The sequence below is a fragment of the Ictidomys tridecemlineatus genome, chromosome 2, assembly GCF_052094955.1.
Source record: "Ictidomys tridecemlineatus isolate mIctTri1 chromosome 2, mIctTri1.hap1, whole genome shotgun sequence".
Lineage (NCBI taxonomy): Eukaryota > Metazoa > Chordata > Mammalia > Rodentia > Sciuridae > Ictidomys > Ictidomys tridecemlineatus.
Window position 1 is genome coordinate 193,194,569 of NC_135478.1, and position 24,722 is coordinate 193,219,290.

Genomic DNA, 24,722 nt, shown 5'->3' on the forward strand with positions numbered 1-24,722 from the left:
TTCAAGCTATTTCAGGAAATAGAAAAAGAGGGAGAACTTCCAAATTCATTCTACGAGGCCAACATCACCCTGATTCCGAAACCAGACAAAGACACTTCAAAGAAAGAAAACTACAGACCAATATCTCTAATGAACCTTGACACAAAAATCCTCAATAAAATTCTGGCGAATCGGATTCAAATACATATCAAAAAAATTATACATCATGATCAAGTAGGATTCATCCCTGGGATGCAAGGCTGGTTCAATATACGGAAATCAATAAATGTTATTCACCACATCAATAGACTTAAAAATAAGAACCATATGATCATCTCGATAGATGCAGAAAAAGCATTCGACAAAGTACAGCATCCCTTTATGTTTAAAACTCTAGAAAAATTAGGGATAACTGGAACATACCTCAACATTGTAAAAGCAATCTACGATAAGCCACAGGCCAGCATCATTCTGAATGGAGAAAAATTGAAGGCATTCCCTCTAAGATCTGGTACAAGACAGGGATGCCCTCTCTCACCACTTCTGTTCAACATAGTCCTCGAAACACTGGCCAGAGCAATTAGACAGACAAAAGAAATTAAAGGCATAAAAATAGGAAAAGAAGAACTTAAATTATCACTATTTGCAGATGATATGATCCTATACCTAGCAGACCCAAAAGGGTCTACAAAGAAGCTATTAGAGCTAATAAATGAATTCAGCAAAGTGGCAGGATATAAGATCAACACGCATAAATCAAAGGCATTCCTGTATATCAGTGACAAATCCTCTGAAACGGAAATGAGGACAACTACTCCATTCACAATATCCCCCCAAAAAATAAAATACTTGGGAATCAACCTAACAAAAGAGGTGAAAGATTTATATAATGAAAATTATAGAACCCTAAAGAAAGATATAGAAGAAGACCTTAGAAGATGGAAAAATATACCCTGCTCATGGATAGGTAGAACTAACATCATCAAAATGGCGATATTACCAAAAGTTCTCTATAAGTTCAATGCAATGCCAATCAAAATCCCAATGGAATTTCTTGTAGAAATAGATAAAAGAATCATGAAATTCATATGGAATAATAAAAGACCCAGAATAGCAAAAACAATGCTAAGCAGGAAGAGTGAATCAGGCGGTATAGCGATACCAGACTTCAAACTATACTACAGAGCAATAGTAACAAAAACAGCATGGTACTGGTACCAAAGCAGGCGGGTGGACCAATGGTACAGAATAGAGGACACAGAAACCAATCCACAAAACTACAACTATCTTATATTTGATAAAGGGGCTAAAAGCATGCAATGGAGGAAGGATAGCATCTTCAACAAATGGTGCTGGGAAAACTGGAAATCCATTTGCATCAAAATGAATCTGAACCCCTATCTCTCGCCATGCACAAAAGTTAACTCAAAATGGATTAAGGAGCTTGATATTAAATCAGAGACATGGCATCTGATAGAAGAAAAAGTTGGTTATGATCTACATACTGTGGGATCGGGCCCCAAATTCCTCAATAGGACACCCATAGCGCAAGAGTTAACAACTAGAATCAACAAATGGGACTTACTCAAACTAAAAAGTTTTTTCTCAGCAAAAGAAACAATAAGAGAGATAAACAGGGAGCCTACATCCTGGGAACAAATCTTTAATCCACACACTTCAGATAGAGCCCTAATAACCAGAATATACAAAGAACTCAAAAAATTAGACAATAAGATAACAAATAACCCAATCAATAAATGGGCCAAGGACCTGAACAGACAGTTCTCAGAGGAGGACATACAATCAATCAATAAGTACATGAAAAAATGCTCACCATCGCTAGCAGTTAGAGAAATGCAAATCAAAACTACCCTAAGATACCACCTCACTCCAGTAAGATTGGCAGCCATTAGGAAGTCAAACAACAATAAGTGCTGGAGAGGATGCGGGGAAAAGGGCACTCTTGTTCATTGCTGGTGGGACTGCAAATTGGTGCAGCCAATTTGGAAAGCAGTATGGAGATTTCTTGGAAAGCTGGGAATGGAACCACCATTTGACCCAGCTATTCCCCTTCTCGGTCTATTCCCTAAAGACCTAATAAGAGCATGTTACAGAGACACTGCTACAACGATGTTCATAGCAGCACAATTCACTATAGCAAGATTATGGAATCAGCCTAGATGCCCTTCAATAGATGAATGGATAAAAAAAATGTGGCATTTATACACAATGGAGTATTACTCTGCATTAAGGAACGACAAAATCATAGAATTTGGAGGGAAATGGATGGCATTAGAGCAGATTATGCTAAGTGAAGCTAGTCAATCGTTAAAAAACAAATACCAAATGACCCCTTTGATATAAGGGGAGTAAACAAGGACAGGGTAAGGACGAAGAGCTTGAGAAGAAGATTTACATTAAACAGGGATGAGAAAAGGGGAGGGGAGGGGAGGGGAGGGGAGGGGGGATAGTAGAGAATAGGACTGACACCAGAATACATCAGACACTAGAAAAGCAATATGTCAATCAATGGAAGGGTAACTGATGTGAAACAGCAATCTGTATACGGGGTAAAGTTGGGAGTTCATAACCCACTTGAATCAAACTGTGAAAGATGATGTATTAAGAACTGTGTAATGTTTTGAACGACCAACAATAAAAAAAAAAAAAAGATTTCTATGTAAAAAAAAAAAAAAAAAAAGATATAAATGGCCAAAATTTTCTCAAATTTGTTGAGAAAAAAATCACCTTACAGATTTATGAAGATCAGCAATCCCCAGGCAGAATAAATTACAAATGAAAAAATAATAGAAATAATTTTAGTCAAATTCAAAAAACTAAAGATAAAGATAAAAAATTAAGTTGGGTTTGTATATGTATAATGATAACAAATGAAGGTTGAAAATTTCACCAATGACAATGAGACAATAAAATAATACCTACTGAAGAACAAATTATCAAAATTGTATACCCAGTGCAAATATCCTTCATTATGTAGTGTGACAAACTGACATCTTCAAAGAAATAAAATCTGAATTTGCTATCAAGCTGCTAGGAATATTGTCTGTGAAAATAGAATGCCTGAGCCATGTGATCCTGGAGAAGTTATGTAACTTCTTTGTGAATCTGTTTCCCTCTTTTAAAAACAATGGAAATGATAAAATTTGTGAAAGTTTAACTGAGAGAATCAATATAGTATTGTTAGACCCATGGCTGGTATATAGTAAAGTCTCAGTAAATCTGTCCTCAAATATAAAGTAAGGCCAGATATTTAGAATAGATTCTTTTTCTGCAAGAAGCATGACATGCAATCCCACAGTATCTCTATGGGAGAAAAACATGTCAACATTTGAGCTTTGACCTTGGGGACTGAATAAGTGAGAATATCAAGTTCATGATACCTACTTTCTCTCAGACTAGCGTCCTAACTTCCTTTTAAGTGATGGGTCAAGATCTACAGAACCTCTGCCATCTCCCGAGTTCCAGAGAGCTTTATCTTATAGAACCCAAACCTACAGTCTGGAGGAGAGACCAGCTTGCCTTCTCATATTCATTGCTTCTAAAATCTGTCTGGTGTCAGCTGGTCAAACAGAAGTCCTGACAAATTAATGTGGTCTCCCAACTTGATGCAGCTGAGCCCACTGGAAAACATTCCCCTGACCAGAGAAAAGAGCTGGGCAAAGTCATAGCCTAGAGGGTCCTCTGAGGACTCCATCATAAATGACACAGAAACAATCTCAAAATGGGAATACATATGCTAATCACAAGTGATAAGAGCTCCCTTGTTTAAGATCTACCTCTACATATCCTCTCAATTGTTCTTTTCTCCTTTCATCCTACCTGGTTCCCTGTCAACGTGAAACTGAGGTTTAAGTCACCCCACCCCAACCTCCACTTCTCCCCACAGCCTCTTTGGCTTGAGTTACAAGACTGACATTTTCTCCCCCATAATCAGTAGTTCTTCATGTGTCATATGTAAGGAGTTTTAAAATATGTAGCTCTTTGTGTAAGCTTTGAATGCCCTGAAATATTAAAAAGCAGAGCAGTTCCATTTTTTAAGTGATGATTAAAAACAACCAAGTTACTCTGAGGATAAACAGAAGGTCTGTAGGAGGAAGAACACCACACTCCACACATGTCCATGTGGGCTTCCTCATTTTTACTGTCCAGAGGGGGAAAAAGTCAGAAAAATGTGAGATCAGTGAACTTAAAAATAATAGTAATTAGGAAAGGTTTGGAGGAAAGTCATTAAATTGCAAATGAACTTTTAGAGAAAAAGTCATGAGGTAATAAGCATGGCACTTAAACATCATTAAAATTAAAGTTAAAATTAAAGTGATGGTAAAACAATAGGCAAGATTTTGAATGTATACAGTTAGACTAGAAGTTGACAAAAACATAAATGTAAAAGACATAGAGCTGAGATTAAAAAGGAAGACTGAAAAATATAGAAGGGACTAATAATTAATAATAGATATCACCAGTGAAAACTGCATGAAAAGGTATAAAATCAATAAGAGGGAAAAATGCTTAAGAAAAGGAAATGTTGAATATGAGAGACAGCAAAGAAAAAGAAGAATAAGAAAGTATGAGACCTTGAGAAATCTGAGTTCAGAAGATATGGAATGATGGTGAGCTGCAAGTTGACAATAGGTCCAAATAGAGCTGTGGTTTGCAATCTTACCTGTTCTCTTGAATAACTGAGGAGTTTTTCAAGATCCTAAAAGTCCAATAGCTTAGGAGGCTGAGGCAGGAGGATTGCAAGTTCAAAACTAGCCTCTGTTACTTAGTAAGACCATAAGCAACTTAGCAAGACTCTGTCTCAAAATAAATAATAAAAATGGCAGGGAATGTGAATCAGTAGTTAAGCACTCCCAGTTTCAATGCCTGGTGTGTGTGTGTGTGTGTGTGTGTGTGTGTGTGTGTGTGTGTGTGGCAGAGTCGGGGGAAGGCCTGAAGGTCAGGCCTTACCCTAAAACATCACCCTAAATCTCCAAGTCTGGGAGAGTGGAAGAGAGAACTGGGCAATGGTAATTTAAATCACTCTAAAGGTGATTCCAATATACAGCAAGGATGAGCATCATTGCTCTGCATGAAATGAAAGACAGGGATGCAGAAAGCAATAAAATTTTATCCTGGAGTATATGGCACCATGGGCTCAAAAGGATTATTAGCTTTTACTTAACAAGTTAGGATAGGAAACATCTAAAAATTAACAACACTTGAGCTGATCCTCAGGAATAAAGTGATTCCACTGTCCCAGAGCACTTTTCTGGTTAGTCCCCCTCACTTTCACACCTAATTTTAACCCCTTTACCTGAGATGCAGTTTTGTCACCTTACAAAAATGAGGCAGGGGGCTGGAGATGTGGCTCAAGTGGTAGCGCGCTTGCCTGGCATGAGTGCGGCCCGGGTTCGATCCTCAGCATCACATACAAACAAAGATGTTGTGTCCGCCGAAAACTAAAAAATAAATATTAAAAAAAATTCTCTCTCTCTCTCTCTCTATCGCTCTATCACTCTCGCTGTCTCTTTAAAAAAAAAAATGAGGCAGGGAAATTGCCAATAATAAACCTTCTAAAGGATTTCCTAGCAGGATTTGAGATCTGCAATGGCAGGTTTTTTAAAGAATCTCCAGGGTCATTCTTTTAAGAAGTTGTATTTAAATGAATATAGCCTAAGTTTAGGGGAAAGTATTCAAACTCAGCTTGTATATTATTGTAAGTAAAAATGAGAGTTTGGGATTAGAAAAAAATATCTGGGAATTCAACTCCAGAAGAAAAGAAAAAAAATGTCACTGAAGAAACCATACTTAATGACCAAAAGTAATAGCAAGCAATTCTTTATCCTAGGGCATGCAGCTCTGTTCTTGAATGTGGGTGGCTTTTTCTAATAGGTAAGAATTTAGTGCCACAGTGCTGTGTGGCATCAGCTGCAGTTTGGGAAGCTGTGTTTCTTAAAGCATGGTCTGAACATGGTTGTTCTTGGGTTGCAATCTAAATGTAGTGAATCATTTTAGGGGATGGTATCCAAGAGTCTGCATCCCCTCTCCTCACTCCTACCCACCCTCCCCAGTAATTTCTGCATGTACTGAAAATGAAAAAATCGCTGTTATAAGACTGAGATGGATCTGGAAAATTATGATTATACTCCACAGAAGAAGAAACTAGTAATTTTTTCACATTCCAGAAAGCTTCAATGCTACATGATGACATTTTCCAACGATGTTGTCTCAGCAGCACTGGACTTGTAATGCTTGTTTTTAAGAAATACATGAAAACCCTCATTGAAGGAAAGTGGCAGTAAGATTCCTTCAATAAATGACATTAAGGCTCTAGGGTGAACATTAGAACGCTTCTTGCTGTAGCTTAATAAAGAGGAACCTGGAAGAGTAAAATAATTTTGTTGTTAAAATGTCAAAGCCAATATTTTAACCAGACCTGCCCATTCAGCCAGCAGCTGCCATAATGATGGGTTAACTATAGGTGGAGCAGAGCAAGGCAGGAGTGAGGCACAGGAAAGAGGCAGGGGGATTGCTATCTCAGAATATTGTTTAGAGAAGAAGCCACTGATGGGCTGAGAGACAGTGTTAGAAAACAGATGGTAGTCTAAAGGTCAAGAATATGTAGAAATGGTGCAGTGACCATCAAGAGCTAGACTTGGGTTGCTTGAACCAGAATCACTGGAGTCATTCTTGATTTTTCTTTTAACCTCTCAACAATCCCTCAGGAAATTTTCCAGACTCTACCTTCAGTACCTATCTGGCCATTTCAACCCTAATATCATTGCCTAGTCCAAACTACTGTCATTTGCTTATATTGTTGTCAGAGACTCCTAACAAGTAACCCTGTATCACTTGCCCTCCACAATTGGCACTCCACACAGCAACATAGCCTTGTTTAAATGTGAAGACAGGCTGTCACTCTTTGTGTAGTTTAAGCCACCTCATATGTGGAATTTTGGTATGGCAGCCTAGAAAGTTAATACACAGAGTCATCTGAATGATTATATTTAGTTCAACAAGTATGTGGAGCTGTTTGTAGATCTTGTTTGATTAGATACGCAAATTCTCTTTTTTCAGTAGTCACTTTAAAACAAAGGCTGTAATTCTTCCAAAATCTAAATGCTAAGAATCTCTGTCATTCTATTGTGGATAGCATGCATGTTCTAAACTGCTTATTTTAATTTAGAGTATCTTTTATCCTGGATAGGGACATTGTACATGGGAATTTGAATTGATAAGAGTGTATTGATTGGAAGATTTTAGTGTGAATTGTATGTACAGTATTCTACAACATGTCCAGGTTAAAAAAAAAAATCTGTATAGCAGTGCTGCAACAGATAGTACACCCCCAAAGAAAGGGAGTGAGGTACTCATCAAGCTGCTGATACAATTGGTGAGATTCAAATTCTAACCATGATTGGCATAGCTATAAGATATGAAGATGTGTATTTTACATTCCCACATGTTTTAAAATGTTCTTGTCTTATATGGAATAGGGTCAGTTAGAGAAATTATCTGACATGTGTTCATTTCTATAAATACTGGAAAGGATAGCACAGATCTTTTATTGGCATCGAGACATGAGGATAGTTCTTTTTTAGGCAATATGGCTTTGCATATGGACCTCCCTCTATATTACCTAAAATGGCTAGTAGAATATAAAACTAGACAAAACACCCTTTTTCAGTTCTGGAAGTAGGAATAGAGTCCATCCAGGGTCAGGACCCTTAGAGAAGTTTTTATTTTCCAAGATGATATTGATAAAAATTCAAATATCCTGCCTGTCTGTCACAGGCAGCATTCAGAGACCAGCCACAGGAGGCTTAGTCCTTTACAGAGGAGATAGTCTTCTTGGAACTCTGTTCCTGAGTTACATTGCTGCTCTTGTGCCAGCTCCTTCTCCACCATCAGTTTCCCAACATCCATAATTGGAAAGTTAGAAGTGGAATCTACAGTTGAGGAGGAAAGAAAGAGGGATATTCTTATTATTTTAATCAGGGCATAAGCATCCTTTATTGGAATACTTCGAGAGAAACTCATCTAAATTTATGAAATGTATCCAGCATAATTTTCACTTGCCTATAAACTAAAAATGGATTAAACCTAGTCCTGTAACCCCCACAGAAAAAGCAGCTAGAAAAGTTAGAAGGCGTATGTAAAAATACCCTAATTCCTAAGACCAGGGACCACTCAAATGAATAGCTTACATCTAAAATAGTGTAATGTAAGAAGCAAACAAACAAACAAAAAGTCAGAACTTATCTGACTTGTGACTTCAATATAGTTCAAGAGGTTATGGAAACAGCCAGCAGGAGTGGGTGCAAGGAGGAGCCATCTGTGGTAGAGCAGGATGGCCAGGATGGATGTCAGGCTGTCAGCTCACTAACTGCATGGATGCAGTGGTGCGTCGATTGGATACCGAAGATGTTAATTATGATGCAGAAAACAGACTCAGGTACTCTTCCTGTATGCTTCCTCTTCCCAGGCTAAAAGGACAAATGACTAAATAAGAAAAATACCTCAACATTGAGTTATCATCCAAGAGAGGACTGGAAATAAGCTTGGTAGCACTATTAAAATACCAAGACACAATTCTCAATCATTGTTTAAAATGTGGTTTCAAAATTGGTTAAGAAATAAGTGCATGGTCTTTGGAAAACAATGTGCTGTACTATTTGAAAAATATATGATGGGTTTTACGTTTCCATTAAGTGAATCAGTATGAGAAAGAGATGAGAAAAGAAATTACATATATATGAATAAAATTTAGTACATGAACATCAAAAGCTATAGGGAATCACTGCTACTCCCAGAATTTTATTAATTTTCATGATAAAGTCTTTATTTGTTTGATACCAATTCTTCAGGGTAAAGTTTTAGTGCCTCAGGCTAAGGTATAAGCAAGTATTGAGTAAACCAAAAATAGAGCCTTCTCAAAGTTAAAACTGGCTTTTTTTTTTTAAGAGGAGAAAGGGGGGAGAGAGAGAGGGGGAGAATCTTTTTTGTAGATGGACACAACACAATGCCTTTTTTATTTTTATGTGGTGCTGAGAATCGAACCTGGGTCCTGCCCATGTTAGGCACGGGCTCTACCGCTGAGCCACAATCCCAGCCCAAAACTGGCTTGTTTAAAATACCCTAACTTACTACCTGTGCACTGGTCATAATGAAGGAAAGTAAAACAACAGAAGCAAAGACACAAACTGAGCACCTGGCTACTGCCCGTCAGCATCGTTTGGCACATGGTATTTGACACAAAGACTGGCTTTACAAAGAGTGGGCACTGATATTTATTTTAGTAATTGGAAGGAAAACAGAATAAGAAAGAAAAGAAAAGAAGAATGATCTGTAACCAATTTATTTTTGTCTTTGAAATCTCTTTAGGTATCATACTCTCTTACATTTAATCATAAAGTTTGTTCAATTCTCACATAGAAATTAATATTTAAATCTAAGAGAATTCTTTCATAATTGTGAGTTAACAATCAAATAAGCTTGCTTGAGGAAATGAAATGCTAATTCAAGAAATAAAATGCTAATTCAAGATTTCCAGAGGAGACATTGAAAAATAAATATAATATCAAGGGTTTTGAAAGACTGAAATGCTCAGCTGTTTTGCTAAATGGATGAATGAATTATTAAACTTATTGCAGTTTTCTCAACCTTTGAGTACTAATGTGTCTTCTGAATGAGTACAGAAAAGGCATATCATAATATAGATAGATCTGAAGCAGATTGAGTGTGAGATCTCTGATATTTTGAAAATCCAAATATATTTTCATGATTTAAAAAAATTAAAAATATACATGTGGTAGATCTGGGGGAATCTTAGAACCAAAAAAAAAAAAAATGGTTTGAAAGTACTAGATATTAACATGGATAAAAAATCTAAATTTTTTAAATTTAAAATACTACAGATTCATTTTCCAATGACTGTCACTCCCAGTTCCTGCTCCTATCCCACAATAATCAAATAGATATTTAAAAACATGCAGTTTTGGTCAAATAATGCTTTATCTTATAGACTTCTAGGAGTTGTATGGAATTGAGAGAAGAACATAGCTTCTACTAATTGCCATATGAGAGTATAGCATAGTGAATAAGTTAAATCCAGTTACCAATCAGCTATGTGACCTTGGGCAGGTTGCATAACATCTCTGTGTCTCATTATCTCTTGTCTTTAAATTGGGGATTTCAATACTTCATGAGCTTACTATGAGGATGAAAATAATTTATTTAATAAATGCAATATAAATTGTGTGTGTGTTTGTGTGCTTCTATGCAGACATTACATATTATTGAAACTCCTTCAAGTATCCTTCAAAAATCTCATGGAGGAGTATTAGAGGTACACAGTAAAGATTAGGTAGCCAAACTGCCTAGATGTAAATCCCAAATCTAGGTATGTGATTTTCCTAGTTGTGTGATTTGGGGCAAGTTACTTAACCTCTCCATATTGTTTCCCTATAAGCGGGAAAATGATCCCTACCAAATAAGGTAATACCTAACCTGTGGGGATTTTGAGAATTAAATGAATTACTATTGCTAAGTATTTGCAACTGTATAGCATTGCCTGATACATAGTAAATACTAACAAGCATTTGCTATTAAGTAAAGCATATCCCACTGCAACCACAGTGAAACTCCTCTTCTAGATTTTATTTTTATTCTTCTTACATTTTTTTGAACATCTGACTTGTCAATGCTCTTCAAAGAGCACTGGGAACACACCTGTATTTGAATAAGCTGGTTTATTATTCATTGCAGCAAGGGAGAATGCACAATGGATAATTTATTATTTGTTCCCCCTTTGTTGCACATGGCAACAAAGTGTTTCTGTTTTATTGGAAAAATCTTTAGATTTGCTATAATAAACAATGCTGCAATAACAATTCTTCTAATTATCTCCTGTAGTGAACGTCTGATATTTTTTCCAGGGTATTAGAAGTAATATATCTTTTCAACAATGGTGGCATGTTCCACAATTGTTTTTCAAGGTGGTCCAAACCACTTAGATTACCACCAACAAGGTTTAACTGTTTGGGCTGTTTCACATCTTCTCTGGCACTTGACATTGCCAAACTTTTTACATTTTTGAAAAACCAGTGGATATGTCATTTTAGATTTTATATTTTTATTCAGTTGGATCTGGATTTTAGTAGCTAAGTGTAATCATTTGCATTATTTTTCTAGCTTATTATATTCTTTTTGTTGCACTTTGTCTTTGTTTCTCCTTTCTTGCCCTCCTTTGAATTTGTTGTACCTGTCTGGTTATCACGTAGCTTGCCTTAGTTCAGAAGTTATGCATCCTTATACATTTGTGCAAAGAGATTATCTTATTATCAAATGAATACAGTCAATAATTAATATAATTCTAAAGACTTTGGAATATTTAATCATTCTCCCAATTTTCATATTAAGTAGTTTGTATTTCAGTTAAATCTTGATATTTATATCTTTCTGCTCAGTTACAACAAATTACCACAATTTCACACCCTCTCTTATAATTCTGAAGGACAGGAGTTTTGACATATGTCTCCCCAGAGTAACATCAGGGTTTGGCAGGACTCTTTTCCTTCCTGGAGACTCCAGGGATCTGTTTCTTTGCTCACTTGAAGTGCTCACAGGATTTTGTTTCTTCCGGGAGGAGGGCTGAGGTCTGTTTCCCTCGAGGTTTCAGCTGGGGACTGTTCCCAGCTTCCAGAGGCCACATTCATTTCTTGGGGTCTGGCCCTTTCTGTAAAGGTAGTAATGATAAATCATTTCTAATCATCTAGGATTCTTCTTGCCTTTTTTCTGGCATATTGTTCTGTTCCAGCCAGAAAAGGATTTCTGCTTTTAAGGGCTCAGGCAATTAAACCAGACTTCCCACATAATCCAAGGTGCATGGACCATCTCAAAGTTCAAGATTTTAATCACATCTGCAAAGGCCATTTGCCAAATGAGACAACACTATACCAAGGCCCAGAATCTTTGGGGAACCATTTTTCTGCCTGCCATCCTCTCCAATGTTTACCATTACATCTCTGAACTTCATTCTATCCAGAATCTTAGACCCTTTTCTATTAACTTTCCTTTTGATGAAAAAAAAATAAGGGTTTTTTAAAATATAAATTTCCCTTATACGGCTCTATTATAGTAAAGCTTTTCTTTTCTGTCTGAATCAACCTTCTTTTATCCCTAATAACTAAAGATCTCTTGATAGGTAATTGTAGGCTTCCCTTTAGGCCATTAAAAATGGAAATTTCTGTGACCTGGCATCAGTACTGTACCAGGGAAGAGATCAGATTTAGGAGTATAGTATTATGCTAGATTAGATTCATATTGCGGATTTGGGGAATTCTCTAAGGATTTTCTCTATTTGTGATCTGAGTTTTATAATTAAAAGGATTTATTTTAAAAATAACCTATAGACTTCTGCTTTCAGAAAAATAGTGATGTAATTTCTGTATGAAATTTAAAAAATCCCTAGAAAGTATATAGAAAACAAACTACAAGAAGACTAAAACTTGTAGAGAAGAAAGTATAGATCTCAGCCCCCCTACCCCCCATAAGTTCCCATGGCTTTCCTTTTGCCTCCTGTATCTGAGACTTGGAGCTAAAGCAGCCAGCAACCCAGAATGCAAGTGGTCATAAAGTCTAAACAAACGCCTGCTCTTTCTAGCCAAATAAAAGATCAATATGACATGACACAAACTTTAGGTAATAATTCTGTTCCAGCCAGAAACATAGATAAAGAGCATGACCATACCTCATATGTACTAGCAGAGCCTATAGGGAGACTCTGTTTTCACTATTACATAATGAGGTACCCGCACTTCTGCTGGGTGCTGCCAGAGAAAGTCAAGCATCGAACAGGCCCTGCATCCCAGATGTTGGTAATGAACTCCCACCATGGTGTTGGTGAAGCAATGGGGAACCAGAATATCCACATCCTCACAGTGACTAACAGCTCCACCCACACACTGTCAATGGAAGGCAGGCCTTCACTCTCAACTCCCAGGAACACCGTGACATTCTCATCCTTTCCTGTGCTCGAACAGTCATAAAAATCCAGTTAGGAAAAAAGAAAGATTTGAAAATGACCTAGAGACTTGGGACACAGCACAAAAAATGTCCAGGTTTTGATTGATATCATTCATCATATCAAGAACCAAGAAAATTTAAAATTGAATAGAAAACAGTCAATGAATGCCAACCAACACTGAGATGGTGGAGTGATTAGAATTATCTAACAAGATTTTACAGAACACATGATAAAAATGCTTCAATTTTTATGTGCATGCTTGGAACAAAACATAAAACACTTCAGTCAAGAAACTGAAGATAAGAACCAAGTGGAAATTTTAGATCTCAAAAATAAAGCAAATAAAAATTTCTATTCATGGCTTATCAGCATAATGAAGGAGACAGAGGAAAGAAGTGAAGGATTGAAATACAGAGAAATAGAAATGACCTAAACTGGGCCTAGAGATGTGGCTCAGTGGTAAAACAAAGGTCTTAGCATGCACACAGCTATGGGTTCAATTCCCAGCCCCACTGGCCAGTGGAGATAAAGTATATTGTAGGAAAAAAATGAAAAAGTTATTTCAGGAACCTATGAGTCTGTAACAAAATATCTCATATTCATGATTAGAGTTTTAGAAGGAGAGGAAAAAGAAGGCAGAGGTTTTTGTTTTGTTGTTTTGTTGTTGTAGTTTTTTAAGTTTCTAAAAAAAAGTAATGGCTAAAAACTTTTCAAATATGACAAGAACATAAATTTACAGATTCAAAAAGTTGCATAAGTCTCCGAAAGGCTAAACTAAAATAGATGCATTATAATTACAGTATGAAAACTAAAGATAAGGAAAAAATACTTGAAAGCAGTCAGAGAAAAAATGACACTCCATCTAGACAGAAAAGATAGTTTGAATGATAGTGAATCAGGAAACTTATAGACCAGGAAAAAGTGTCAAAATATTTTTAAATGCTAAAGTAAAAGAATTGTCAACTTAAACCTAGCTTGAGTCCAAACATAAAATAAATCTAATAAAAAACCTAATAAAGTTGCAATATGTTGTTTACAAAAAAAAAGAATTGTCAACTAAAAATTCAGTACTCAGTAAAAAGCATCCCTCTGAAATGAAGGAGAAATAAAGATATTTTTAGGTGAAGGAAAAATAATAGAAGAATTTGTTGCCAGATTTGTTTCATATTATAGTTTTGTAACATCTTACCATTGAGGGACACTAGGTAAAGAATGTATAGAATCTCCATCAAATTATAGTTTCATGTGAATTTATACTTATCTCAAAAATATTCAATTTAAAAATTATATATTAACTGTCTCTTTGGATTATCCATCAGATAGATATTCAGAATACCTCACTGATTAGATTGATGGAAACATAAGTCTGAAGTCTATTATAACAGTCCTTTTCCATTTAAAATGTTATAAACTTAAAAAAATATATAAAAACATTTCGGACATACAACAATATACCACTCTCAATTTTTAGGGTTTTTTTTTTTTTTGGTAACCCTAAAGAAGTTCAAACATTGTGATCTCATGAAGTATGTGATATGCATTTAATTGAATATATTTTCTTTCATATGACATCAAAATGTCTATTTTATTTTTAAAAAATCAACAATCAGGTGTTTAAAAATATGTAAAATATTTCTACAGAAATTATACTGCATGAAAAATTTTCTAAGTAGTAAAATTATACATGAACAATAAGTGTATTACTTATAGAAAAATTCAGATCTCAATATTTGACAATATTAGTTCAACAGCAAACGCTATGTTGTATAACAAAGACCTGCAGGAATTATATCCCACAGGTATGAACAGGATCCCAGTAAGGTCTTATGAGTTTGTCCTTTACTTCATTGATTGTATCACACTAATTCCAAATAACTCTTGGGGCAATTGCAAAGATGTGATTGATTTATATTGAACAACTCAGATAATATTGGGATTTACATTATCAATACATACTCTATTTACAAGACAACCTATAATGAAAATCATCAAGGGAGTATAATGTACACAAACATATATTCTCTCCTTGTTTCTTTGATTAATGGGAAAAGCCTACATCTATATAAAAGCACATCTAAAAAATAGAGGTCACTTGTCAAGAATTATATTATTTCAGGGTTTACTTGGTTGGCTTAGCAACTATGCCACCCTCAAGAGTATTTTGCTTTAGCAATACTTTCTGAGGCTTTATTCATCACCTTTCTCTTCTAGTAGCTCAAGAAGATTTCATGACTGATTATTCTATTTGATGCATTCAAAATAAACCAAAAGCTAAAATTAAACTTGCAAAGAGAATAACCAGAGAAGCTGAAGTACAATGTTGCAGTTTGTTTCCTTAATAAAGCCTTGCTTCTCTCCCGAATTCTTCAACCTTACATATAAATTTCTTCAGACTTATAGTCTTCAAGATCACATGCCCCTTAGACTTTGTTTTATATAACTATTATTTCCAAAAAAATATACTAATACCAAGGCTTAAAGTGACTTATAATCAATTGAAAGAAAATGCTGGAGGACTTTCAGGTCTCCATTACACCAAACTTCTAATTTAAATGAGTCTGAAAACTGCTGCAAGTGAAAGGATGAAAGTGAAAGTACTTATGTTAATTTTGCTGCTTAGTATAGACTCTTCTGCCTATATGGGTCTTAAAAATAATTCATTTTTATGTGAAATGTGTATCATTTTGTCACGGTTTTCTTCTTTATTCACAGAAAGTGAAAAATTTATTTTTGTATTTTCTATCATTACCATGTCAAGTACTTTCACCATTAGAAAGCAATAAAATTAATCATTTTTGGCTTTGGCTGATGTTATGCTGTGCATAGCAATAATCCTTTTAACTTGAGTGAGCATGCTTGCTGTGCTCCATACTAAGCAAATTAGAGGTGCCCTGTCATTTATTTTCACTATAGTCCATGTGGGAAGTGAAGGGATAAAGGGATAAGCACTTCTTGGAGGAAGAAGAAAAAAATAAAATCTGCAGAATAGTTTTCAAAACAAAAACTGTCAGTAAGAGAAGTCAACACAATGGCCTTTAGGTAGCATGTGTGGTTGTGTGTTCTTGTGTGTGTAGAAACTTAAGGGGTGCATGACTTAAGGGACTTACAATTTGCCTTAGAGTTTAAACTATAAATAGACATAATCAGTACTTAAATTTAAAAATCATAGCTTAAAATATTTTAATATTTTCATGAGTTTCTAGATGCAATCTCAGCAACTAGAATTAGACAGTCCTCTCACATAAGGAGAATGACAAATGGCTAAGTCTGTTATTTAAGTCCTTCATTCTGCAAGCATGGGTTCTCCAAATTATCGGAGTGAAACAGGAATTAACTTTTATAAAAGGGAATATTTGACTAAGATACTTATTAATTAAATATTTTGCAGCAAAATTAACTATAGCTGTGGAGTGAAAGATGATATATAGATAGATGATAGATAGATAGACAAGCAGCTAATTCTCTTCTTCTGTTCATATGAATACCTTCCTCTCTTAGTAATTTTTAACCAGTTCTATAGCCATACTATGGATATATCTTGACATAAACTTTCAAATATACGTGTATACCAAAGATCCAAACTCTAGGCATCAAAAAGATAGAAGCATGCACAAGCAACATGTACCCATGGTCAACTTATGAACAAACAATTATTAATTAGGGTCCTTAGCAACTCTTAGATTTTGGTCATATAAACAGATAATATATTCTGAAAAGTTCTGGAAAGCACTGGGTGAGTCAAAGCTGGAGTAGAAAAGGTAGCTCCCTATGAGCTTTAACTTCCTCATATCCATGTGACACCTCTTAATACCTATGGACTGACAGGAACAGGAGTTTGCTCCATCAGAAGCCACTCAGCAGACTTATTTTTTTTATATTTATTGAAACTGCTTTGTCCCTCTTCCTGTGCTGGGTCCTCTAATGCAGATTCTACTTTCTTAAACTCTAGCTTTGAGTTCACTTTAAGGATTACTTTATTGAGTAGGAGAGTTGCATTTATCATTATTAACTACATGGCTAATTGGTGGTAAAGCTGGTAATAGTTTGCAAGACTTCTGGTCCAGTTTCTTTTGATTAAACTATATTGCTTCTTTTGTTACTCACTCTTCTTTTTATTCTCAGGATATAATTGAGAAGCATTGGAATAATATTCTGGTGCTACATCTTTTAAGCATTTTCCTTTTTCATACATACAGACGAGTCATACTGTTGACTACAACAATTGCTTTTGGTTTAGTTCTTAGCATATATCTCTATTCTTTTTCCAAACAGCCTCAAAACCAGTGGATTCAAAATTATGCACTGGCCCAGTCCCTAACACGACACAGCTGTGCCACATTCCTTGTCCAATTGAATGTGAGGTTTCACCTTGGTCTGCTTGGGGACCTTGTACTTATGAAAATTGTGATGACCAGCAAGGCAAAAAAGGTATGTACTATTGACATGACATGTCACATCTTGGCTCATTTTTTTAAAATACTGTTCTGTGTTCTTTTTGATTATTCGTTTGTTATACTTTCAAGAATGGCTAAGGAATACAGATTTCAAAGATGAGTAATCTAGTCTGGTGATGATACCAGAAGATGAAAACAGAAGAACATAGGCCAGATGCTTTATACTTGAGACAACATGATGGAAAACATCCGAAACAGTTTAGTTCTGAGTTTAAAATGAGCTGTGGTGTCAGACAGACCTGGATTGGAAAACCTACTCTTGTCATTTTTGGTTTAGATAAGTTAATGCATTTTTCTAAATCTTTGTCTCCTTACCTGTAAAAGGCACGTAATAATATTTGACATATATATCTAATTAAAATAAATTAATTTTTTAAAAAAATCTTGTATTTTAAAGACATATACTTATGAAATAGAGATACAATTGATATATAACAAGTTAGAAATAATTATCATAATTACATGAATGTTTTCATATTAATCAAGTTTAGATTTTAAAGGAATATTTGAAATCTGGAATGTATGGTGGTACTTTAAAATAACAGTTATTGTTGAACCAAAATTTTATAAACCTTAATTCCTTTAAATGGTTGTTTTAGAGAATAAAGCTTGGGCTGGGGTCGTAGCTCAGTGGTAGAGCACTTGCCTAGCATGTATTAAGCCCAGGGTTCGATTCTAAGCACCACATATGAGTAAAGATCCATTGATTTCTAAAAAATAATATTTTAAAAAAACAACACTTAAAAAAAATAGAATCAATGAGCAAAAACAGAAAAATTCAGAGCCTGGCCCATAGTAGTGCCCAGTAATCAGAGCTCCTTATTAATTTGAAGGCCAACATGTTTTTTTTAAAACGTCACTACATTTTTAATGCAAATAACAATGTCTAAGAGATATAGAATAAATTCAGTGGTTTACTTCATGATGTACCGCATAATCTCATAATTGAAAACATTTTCCTGTTTTGTTTCAAAGGAAAGCCTTCTAATTATTCTAGTATGTTCCCATAGCAATAAACAGACTTGTTAATTGTGTTTTACATTGTCAGGAAAAGCAGAACTTAGGTGTGATTGAAACCTTGAGCAGAATATTAAATATTCCACATTGAAGCTAGAATGGTTTAGGTCCTAAATTCAAATTTCCAGAGTCTAAATTCAGTGGAGGCTCAAGAACAATTTCTCTGGAACCATCCAATTTCTCAGAGGTTCCTTTCCCAAATTCAATCATGTGATAAGTGCTGAAGGATGAAAAGTAATAGAATTTTCACTTGATCATGAATATTTCTGTATAGCCTGAGATTTCATTGGTTTTTTGAAAGCTGTTTAACTTTAGAATTTCCAAATCTATCTACCAAAATCTATCTCGTTTCTTTTTTTTTTTTTCTCTCTCTCTCCCTTTCTCCTATCTCTCTCCCTACTGAGCCTTATGAGGGACAGAGGAACTATTTTACTTTTTTTTTTTTGCCTTATCTATTTTGTAGTAAGCTAAAAGCAAAACTCTTCTTTCCATTCTGTTCATTCATTCATTCATTTCAAAAACAGTTTATGAGGTCACATTGGGGTACAATTTGGGGATACATGCTCTAATGATTCAAAACAGACATGACTTCTACCATCTACCCACATCCCACATTCACATGGGGTTTCATTCAGCTTTCTGAATTACTGAACCCCTGATGTTAACAATAAATATTTTCTTTCCCCGATAATTCAGGCTTCAAACTGAGGAAGCGGCGCATTACCAATGAGCCCACTGGGGGATCTGGGGGCACTGGAAACTGCCCTCATTTGCTGGAAGCCATTCCCTGTGAAGAGCCATCCTGCTATGAGTGGAAAGCAGTGAGGCTTGGAGATTGTGAGCCAGATAACGGAAAGGAGTGTGGTCCAGGCACTCAGGTTCAAGAGGTTGTGTGCATCAACAGTGATGGTAAGCCAGAAACATCTATCCCAATTTTCTGAATATCTGTTTAACCTTGGACATATGCTTTACCTCATATTAAAATCTTGGATCTTCTCTCATTATAACTGGTTCTAATTACAAAGAGTGAGCTACCTCTCTCCCTTGGATGGATGGATGGATGGATGGATGGATGGATGGATGGATGGACAGATGGTGAGATCAATCTCAAGGCAGCACTATAGAGATATCATCAATCATCACAGGGAATTCTAAACTTTGAACACAGAATGAATAAGAACTAAACCATCATCAGGGCAAATCGCCAAATTCCAAATAACAAGGAAAGGAAATCGTTAATATTGTATTATTTACCAAAGAAAATTGAATGTAAATGGAGGAGGGTCATAAAAGTCAGATAACTTGACTCTGAAAGTCTTTTTCCCCCACATGAAGGAATTTTATTCCCCAACCACTAGGCCTTTCTCAGCAGTATTTCCAGTAAGCCCTCTCCTACTCTCTGGGCACCTTCTCTGCAAATGTCAGAACCAGTGGATAATGTTTGCTACAAGGTTCCTTTCCCTAGCCACAGTAATCACCTTAGACTATTACAACTGCTCTTTGTCTGGTAAAATATTCTGTCTTGATGTCATCTGATGCACCCTTTAGATTGTTCTCCAGAGCACTATTATTGTTTGGGAGAGAAACTGTTATCCTCAGCAATCCCAAGTCACAGAGGAACCATAGGACTCCCTCAGACACAGTTTAATACCTCTGAACAAGATCATGTCCAAGGGTCCTTCTAGCTCTCAAATCCTGTGACTCTGCACATGGGAGAAATGTGAGCACTGAACCCAAGGGTCTCATGGTTGACAGTTTATGCTGTTTATGGCATATGCAGAAGCATCCTGATGTCCCCCGGAGTGCTGGAACATCTGGTAACCTTCATAATTCCTTCGGTCCTATTTTCTTATAGCAAGCAGAATTGTTTCCTCTTGTGACTCAGTCACTGTTCAGTAGTAAAGAAAAATCCTCTCTGGGGTGGGAAACTGACAGCCACTGACATTACTGAGAAATTAGTCTTTTGACTTTGAAACACACAATGCCACCTATGTCCAGGGTCTTTGGTCACCATGCAGGAGAGAGCATGGGAAATTCTGAACAAATGAGTGCTTGATGATGAATTTTACACAATCTGCTTTGTTCTATGAAGGTGTAATTAGCCATGATACATCCTCTCTTTAGCTATTCCCCATTCTATTCAAAAGAGAAAGAAAAGGAGAAGGTAACACTTAGAGATTGGCATACAGGAAAAGAAAGCAAAAGAAACAATTTTTGTCTCTACTCACACTTCAAATACTGCTTTAGAGTCATGTAGTGGAACTCTATATTATCTCCTGAATTGCTAAAAAAAAAAATTAAGGGTCATATTTAACTTTAACATTGTATTAAATTTTTTCTCAGTCGAAATAATTTTTTTCTCCTTCTGAACATCTAGGAAGGAATTAAAAGTCCCAGCTACTGTAAAATGGTTTTTCTACGTGAAACGAAATGCTAAGACAAAAAAAGTGATTGTGTGTGGAACTTCTGCCTCAGTGTTATCCAACAAAAAAAATCCAACCTAACTCACTGCAACAATTTTCCTGGATATTTGTGGGAACAATTTATATTTTATATAGACTCGAGGAGCCAGCTATGTGGCTAATTTTAATTTTTTCAAATAAAAATTATTTTGTAACACAAAATCACTTCTTCAGTTATTGTGAAACACTAAAGAGTAAGCAGAGGTCTGAGTTTGTTTTGTCCAGTTGTACTAGAAAGGAATGTTTGTTATTACCTAAAAAGCCAGTTGGTAACTCTGAAGACAAAAGCCACTTTCACTTTGCCAGCCTCACAGACAGAATGAATTTTAAAATGTAAGAAGTATGCAAATGACATTCAATTTGTGATTATTGTCCTTTATCTCATCAGTCATTAAACTTTATCTGCTGACATTAGTGTAAATTTAATATTTTGGTGATTTTATACAGAGGTGTGTAAAATCAAGAGAATCTTTTTTTTTTTTTTTTTGGTTGGAATCCTGGAGCTGCCTCAAATCTGTATATGATGGAGACACAATAGGGCTGATAGAATAAAAGCAAAAGCCAGAGACCTGTAAATACTACTCCAGTATTATCATGTGGTCACCCGGTAAGTGCTTAGCAGCTGCACCAAATGTTGTTTTGTAATTAAATTGGGCCCAGGGAATTAAAGTTGATTAGTAGTACAGACTCTACCCCCAGGCCTAGGCTGCAGCTATGGATTTTGTTTTATAATTAAGTTAAAGTTCGACTAGGGACATGGAGAATTGGAGCCTGTGAACCCAGAAAATAATGAAAAGACTTTTTTACCCTCCCACATTCCTCACAAATTTCACAACTTTGTTAATGACTTGAAAGCACTTAATGTCTCTATTTTCCTTCTCTGAACTATTCTTTGTCTAGGTTTCCAGAGATCATTAGGATTTGTTGCTGCTGTTCATTTTTCCCATGTTTTCTAAGTAGCAAGTTGAAGAACGTTGAGAGAAAAGTCAGGCAGAATCTTTTATAGGTTCTGACAGGGGAGTGGAACAGAATCCAACAAAAGAGCTCAGAAGACAGTCAGACTCTCCAAAAGGAGATGAACATTTTACATGTACTAGAAAGTCAAAGATATTAGCATGGGAGTTTTGACCTGCTCTGTTTCCAATCTGGACCAATTCATCCCTCCTTAGGCAATCTGGGGGTCCCCACTCACTGGACCCACTGGCTGGAGGTCACCATATTGATGCCAAACTTAGTAAAGATACTCCATAGACATAACATACTACATCTTAGAACTCTTGGGCCAAATTATATTGCCATATTGAGTGCATGTATAAATACGTAACAACAAATCTCATCAGTATGTACAACTATAATGTACCAACTTAAAAAATGTGGAAAAAAAGAAATTAAAGATATCAGAAAAGCAATTCCAGCTCTCTAACACAGATGGAGAAACTATCCAAAAGTGGATGGGGGAGAATCCTAGAGGGTGTTACACCTTTAAAAGCACCCCAACTCTACCCTGTTTTAATTCTTGTGACATTTGTCTTTTTTATTTAAAGATGGAAATTTGGTGATCTGAGAGTATTTTGTTTCCTAAATTGGTTGGCTAGAGGCAGAACAAAAGCTATTAAGCTTGAAGCAAGGGGAGAGAGAATGTATTGCCTTATTTATTACTTGAGTGTAAACTAAATATTGTTTCCTTTTTTTCCTCCCCTTTGTTGAAAAAATAAATAAATCATGACATTCATACTTTGGTACATTGGCTCCTTTTCAGATACCAGAGAATTGACACCATTCCCACTGAATTTCAAAAACTCCATTTTCTTATTCTACTTTCTGTATTATGTCATAAAGTGATGAGCCATAGCAGTGGAAATGCCTGTGCTTCTGCACTATGTTTAGTTTTTCCATATTAATGAAAGTTATTGTATAACCAATGACAGTGACAGGTACAACTCACTCTCATACTTGATCCAGAATTTTGAAACCAAAAAAATGATATTCTGCTGAAGTAAAGCAGTACAACCGTTCAGCCTTATGTAGATCTTAATGGCACTGAGTCATGGAAGGTCACCCACCAGGCTGTCATTGCTTACTGTGCTATGGGTGAATAGGAACATCTCTATTACTAAAAAGTCTCAGCACCACAGCAAACAGGCTGGATTCTCTTCACACAGAAAACCTGTGATTGAGAGATGTTGAAATTATCATGAGATAAGACTTTAAAGCAAGAACTTCCCTTCTGCTAGGAACCTTTTCTACCTATCAAGAACTTGAAGAACTGACTGAAAATACTTGGGGAAAGAGACTTTAGCATTCAAGGCACTGGCTTATCATGTGACTATTGAATCTTTCTTCCTTCTGGATTGGTGTGAATCCATATCTGAGTAGAGAGAAGGGAAGATGAATACTGTTCCTGACCTGAGTAGTATTGATGTCATACTTCTTTAATCTCATGTGGATGGTATTAAGAGGAATATAAACTCATATTTCAATATCTTGAGGTAAACACAGGAATAAACATTTTAAACATATTGAAAATTTGTACTTCTAGAAAACACGACTTTAAGCCTTAAGAGTACATTTGAGAGCTGGGTCTGTGGCTTAGTGGCAGGGCACATGCCAAGCATGTGTGAGGCACTGGGTTTGATTCTCAGTACCACATATAAATAAATAAAATAAAGATCCATTAACAACTAAAAAAAATATTTTTAAAAAAAGTGCACAATTTGATGCATTTTATAAACACTGAATTAATTTCTCTAAGTATGTACTCATTTGGATGAGAAAAGAAGTAGGTAGGTCAAGGAGTAAGATGTGGAGCCAAGCACTGCAGATCTTTCCAGATTAGAAAGATCTGGAGCTCTGGAGGTTAATTTTTTGACAGACTCAGAGCCCTCATAAATTCTCTCAAAATATAAGATGATTGAATATTAAGATGCCTACTATTTATTGAAGATTCATTCTCAGAAAAAGCCAGAAAGAAGCGAGAATAAAGTAGCTAAACAGAGAAGGAGGCATGTGTCTCTGGTACCCAGAACCACCCCCAGGATGATTCACTAGGAGGACTTAAGAGACACTGCATGTACTTGTACCCACAATATGATTTCTTCTGATCAGCAAAAGCAAAATGTACATGGGGCAAAGTCCAGAAGAAATCATGCATGAGCTTCTAGGGGCTCCCAGTGGAGTCACACAGGATGTACTTAATTTCTCCACCAATGAGTTGTGACAACACATGGGAAGTGCTGTCTACCAGTGAAGCTCACTTGAGCTACAAGTCAAGGGCTTAGTGGAGGTCAGCCGTGAAATCACTCTCTGTCTAGTACATACCAATATTCCAGAGTCCCTGAAGGAAAGTAGACATTCAACCTAAGCCACATTGTTTATATAAACACTATAAGCACAGAAAACCACCCTTATCATGTACTGTAGAGTCCTTCAGAAATTCAAATACCCAGATGCAAGTCAAGAGCCAAACTTGTATGAGAATCCAAGCTGCTGTGTGAATTTTTTTCTTCAGAGAAAAAACAGAATGATAGACTTAATCTAATTAAGTTTGACATGCAGGAGCGTAAATTAAATCTTAAATCTAATGGTTCTAAAAGTAAAGGAGATGATTTTTTTTTCATATTCTCACAGCAATTATAAGCCCACAACTGCTGACTGGAAAGAGGAAGGTGGGTTCCAGAAATTTCTAATATTCCATGTTGTCCAGACAACCCTGCTGTTTAAGGGCAATCAGCCAATGGTTTGGGCAGCAGAATCTGAGATGGGTGAAAAGATCCAGTAAAA

At 35.9% G+C, this 24,722-nt stretch overlaps 1 protein-coding gene across 3 annotated transcripts in view; it reads left to right on the forward strand.

Moving 5' to 3' along the window:
* Nucleotides 1–24,722, forward strand: part of Thsd7a (thrombospondin type 1 domain containing 7A) — a 399,002-nt gene that overhangs the window by 233,309 nt on the left and 140,971 nt on the right. For all 3 annotated transcript variants that reach the window (XM_078040341.1, XM_078040342.1, XM_078040343.1), the window contains exons 5-6: nt 17,282–17,437; nt 19,177–19,389. In XM_078040341.1, coding sequence (XP_077896467.1) covers nt 17,282–17,437; nt 19,177–19,389 — 369 coding nt within the window. The remainder of the gene's footprint in view (nt 1–17,281; nt 17,438–19,176; nt 19,390–24,722) is intronic.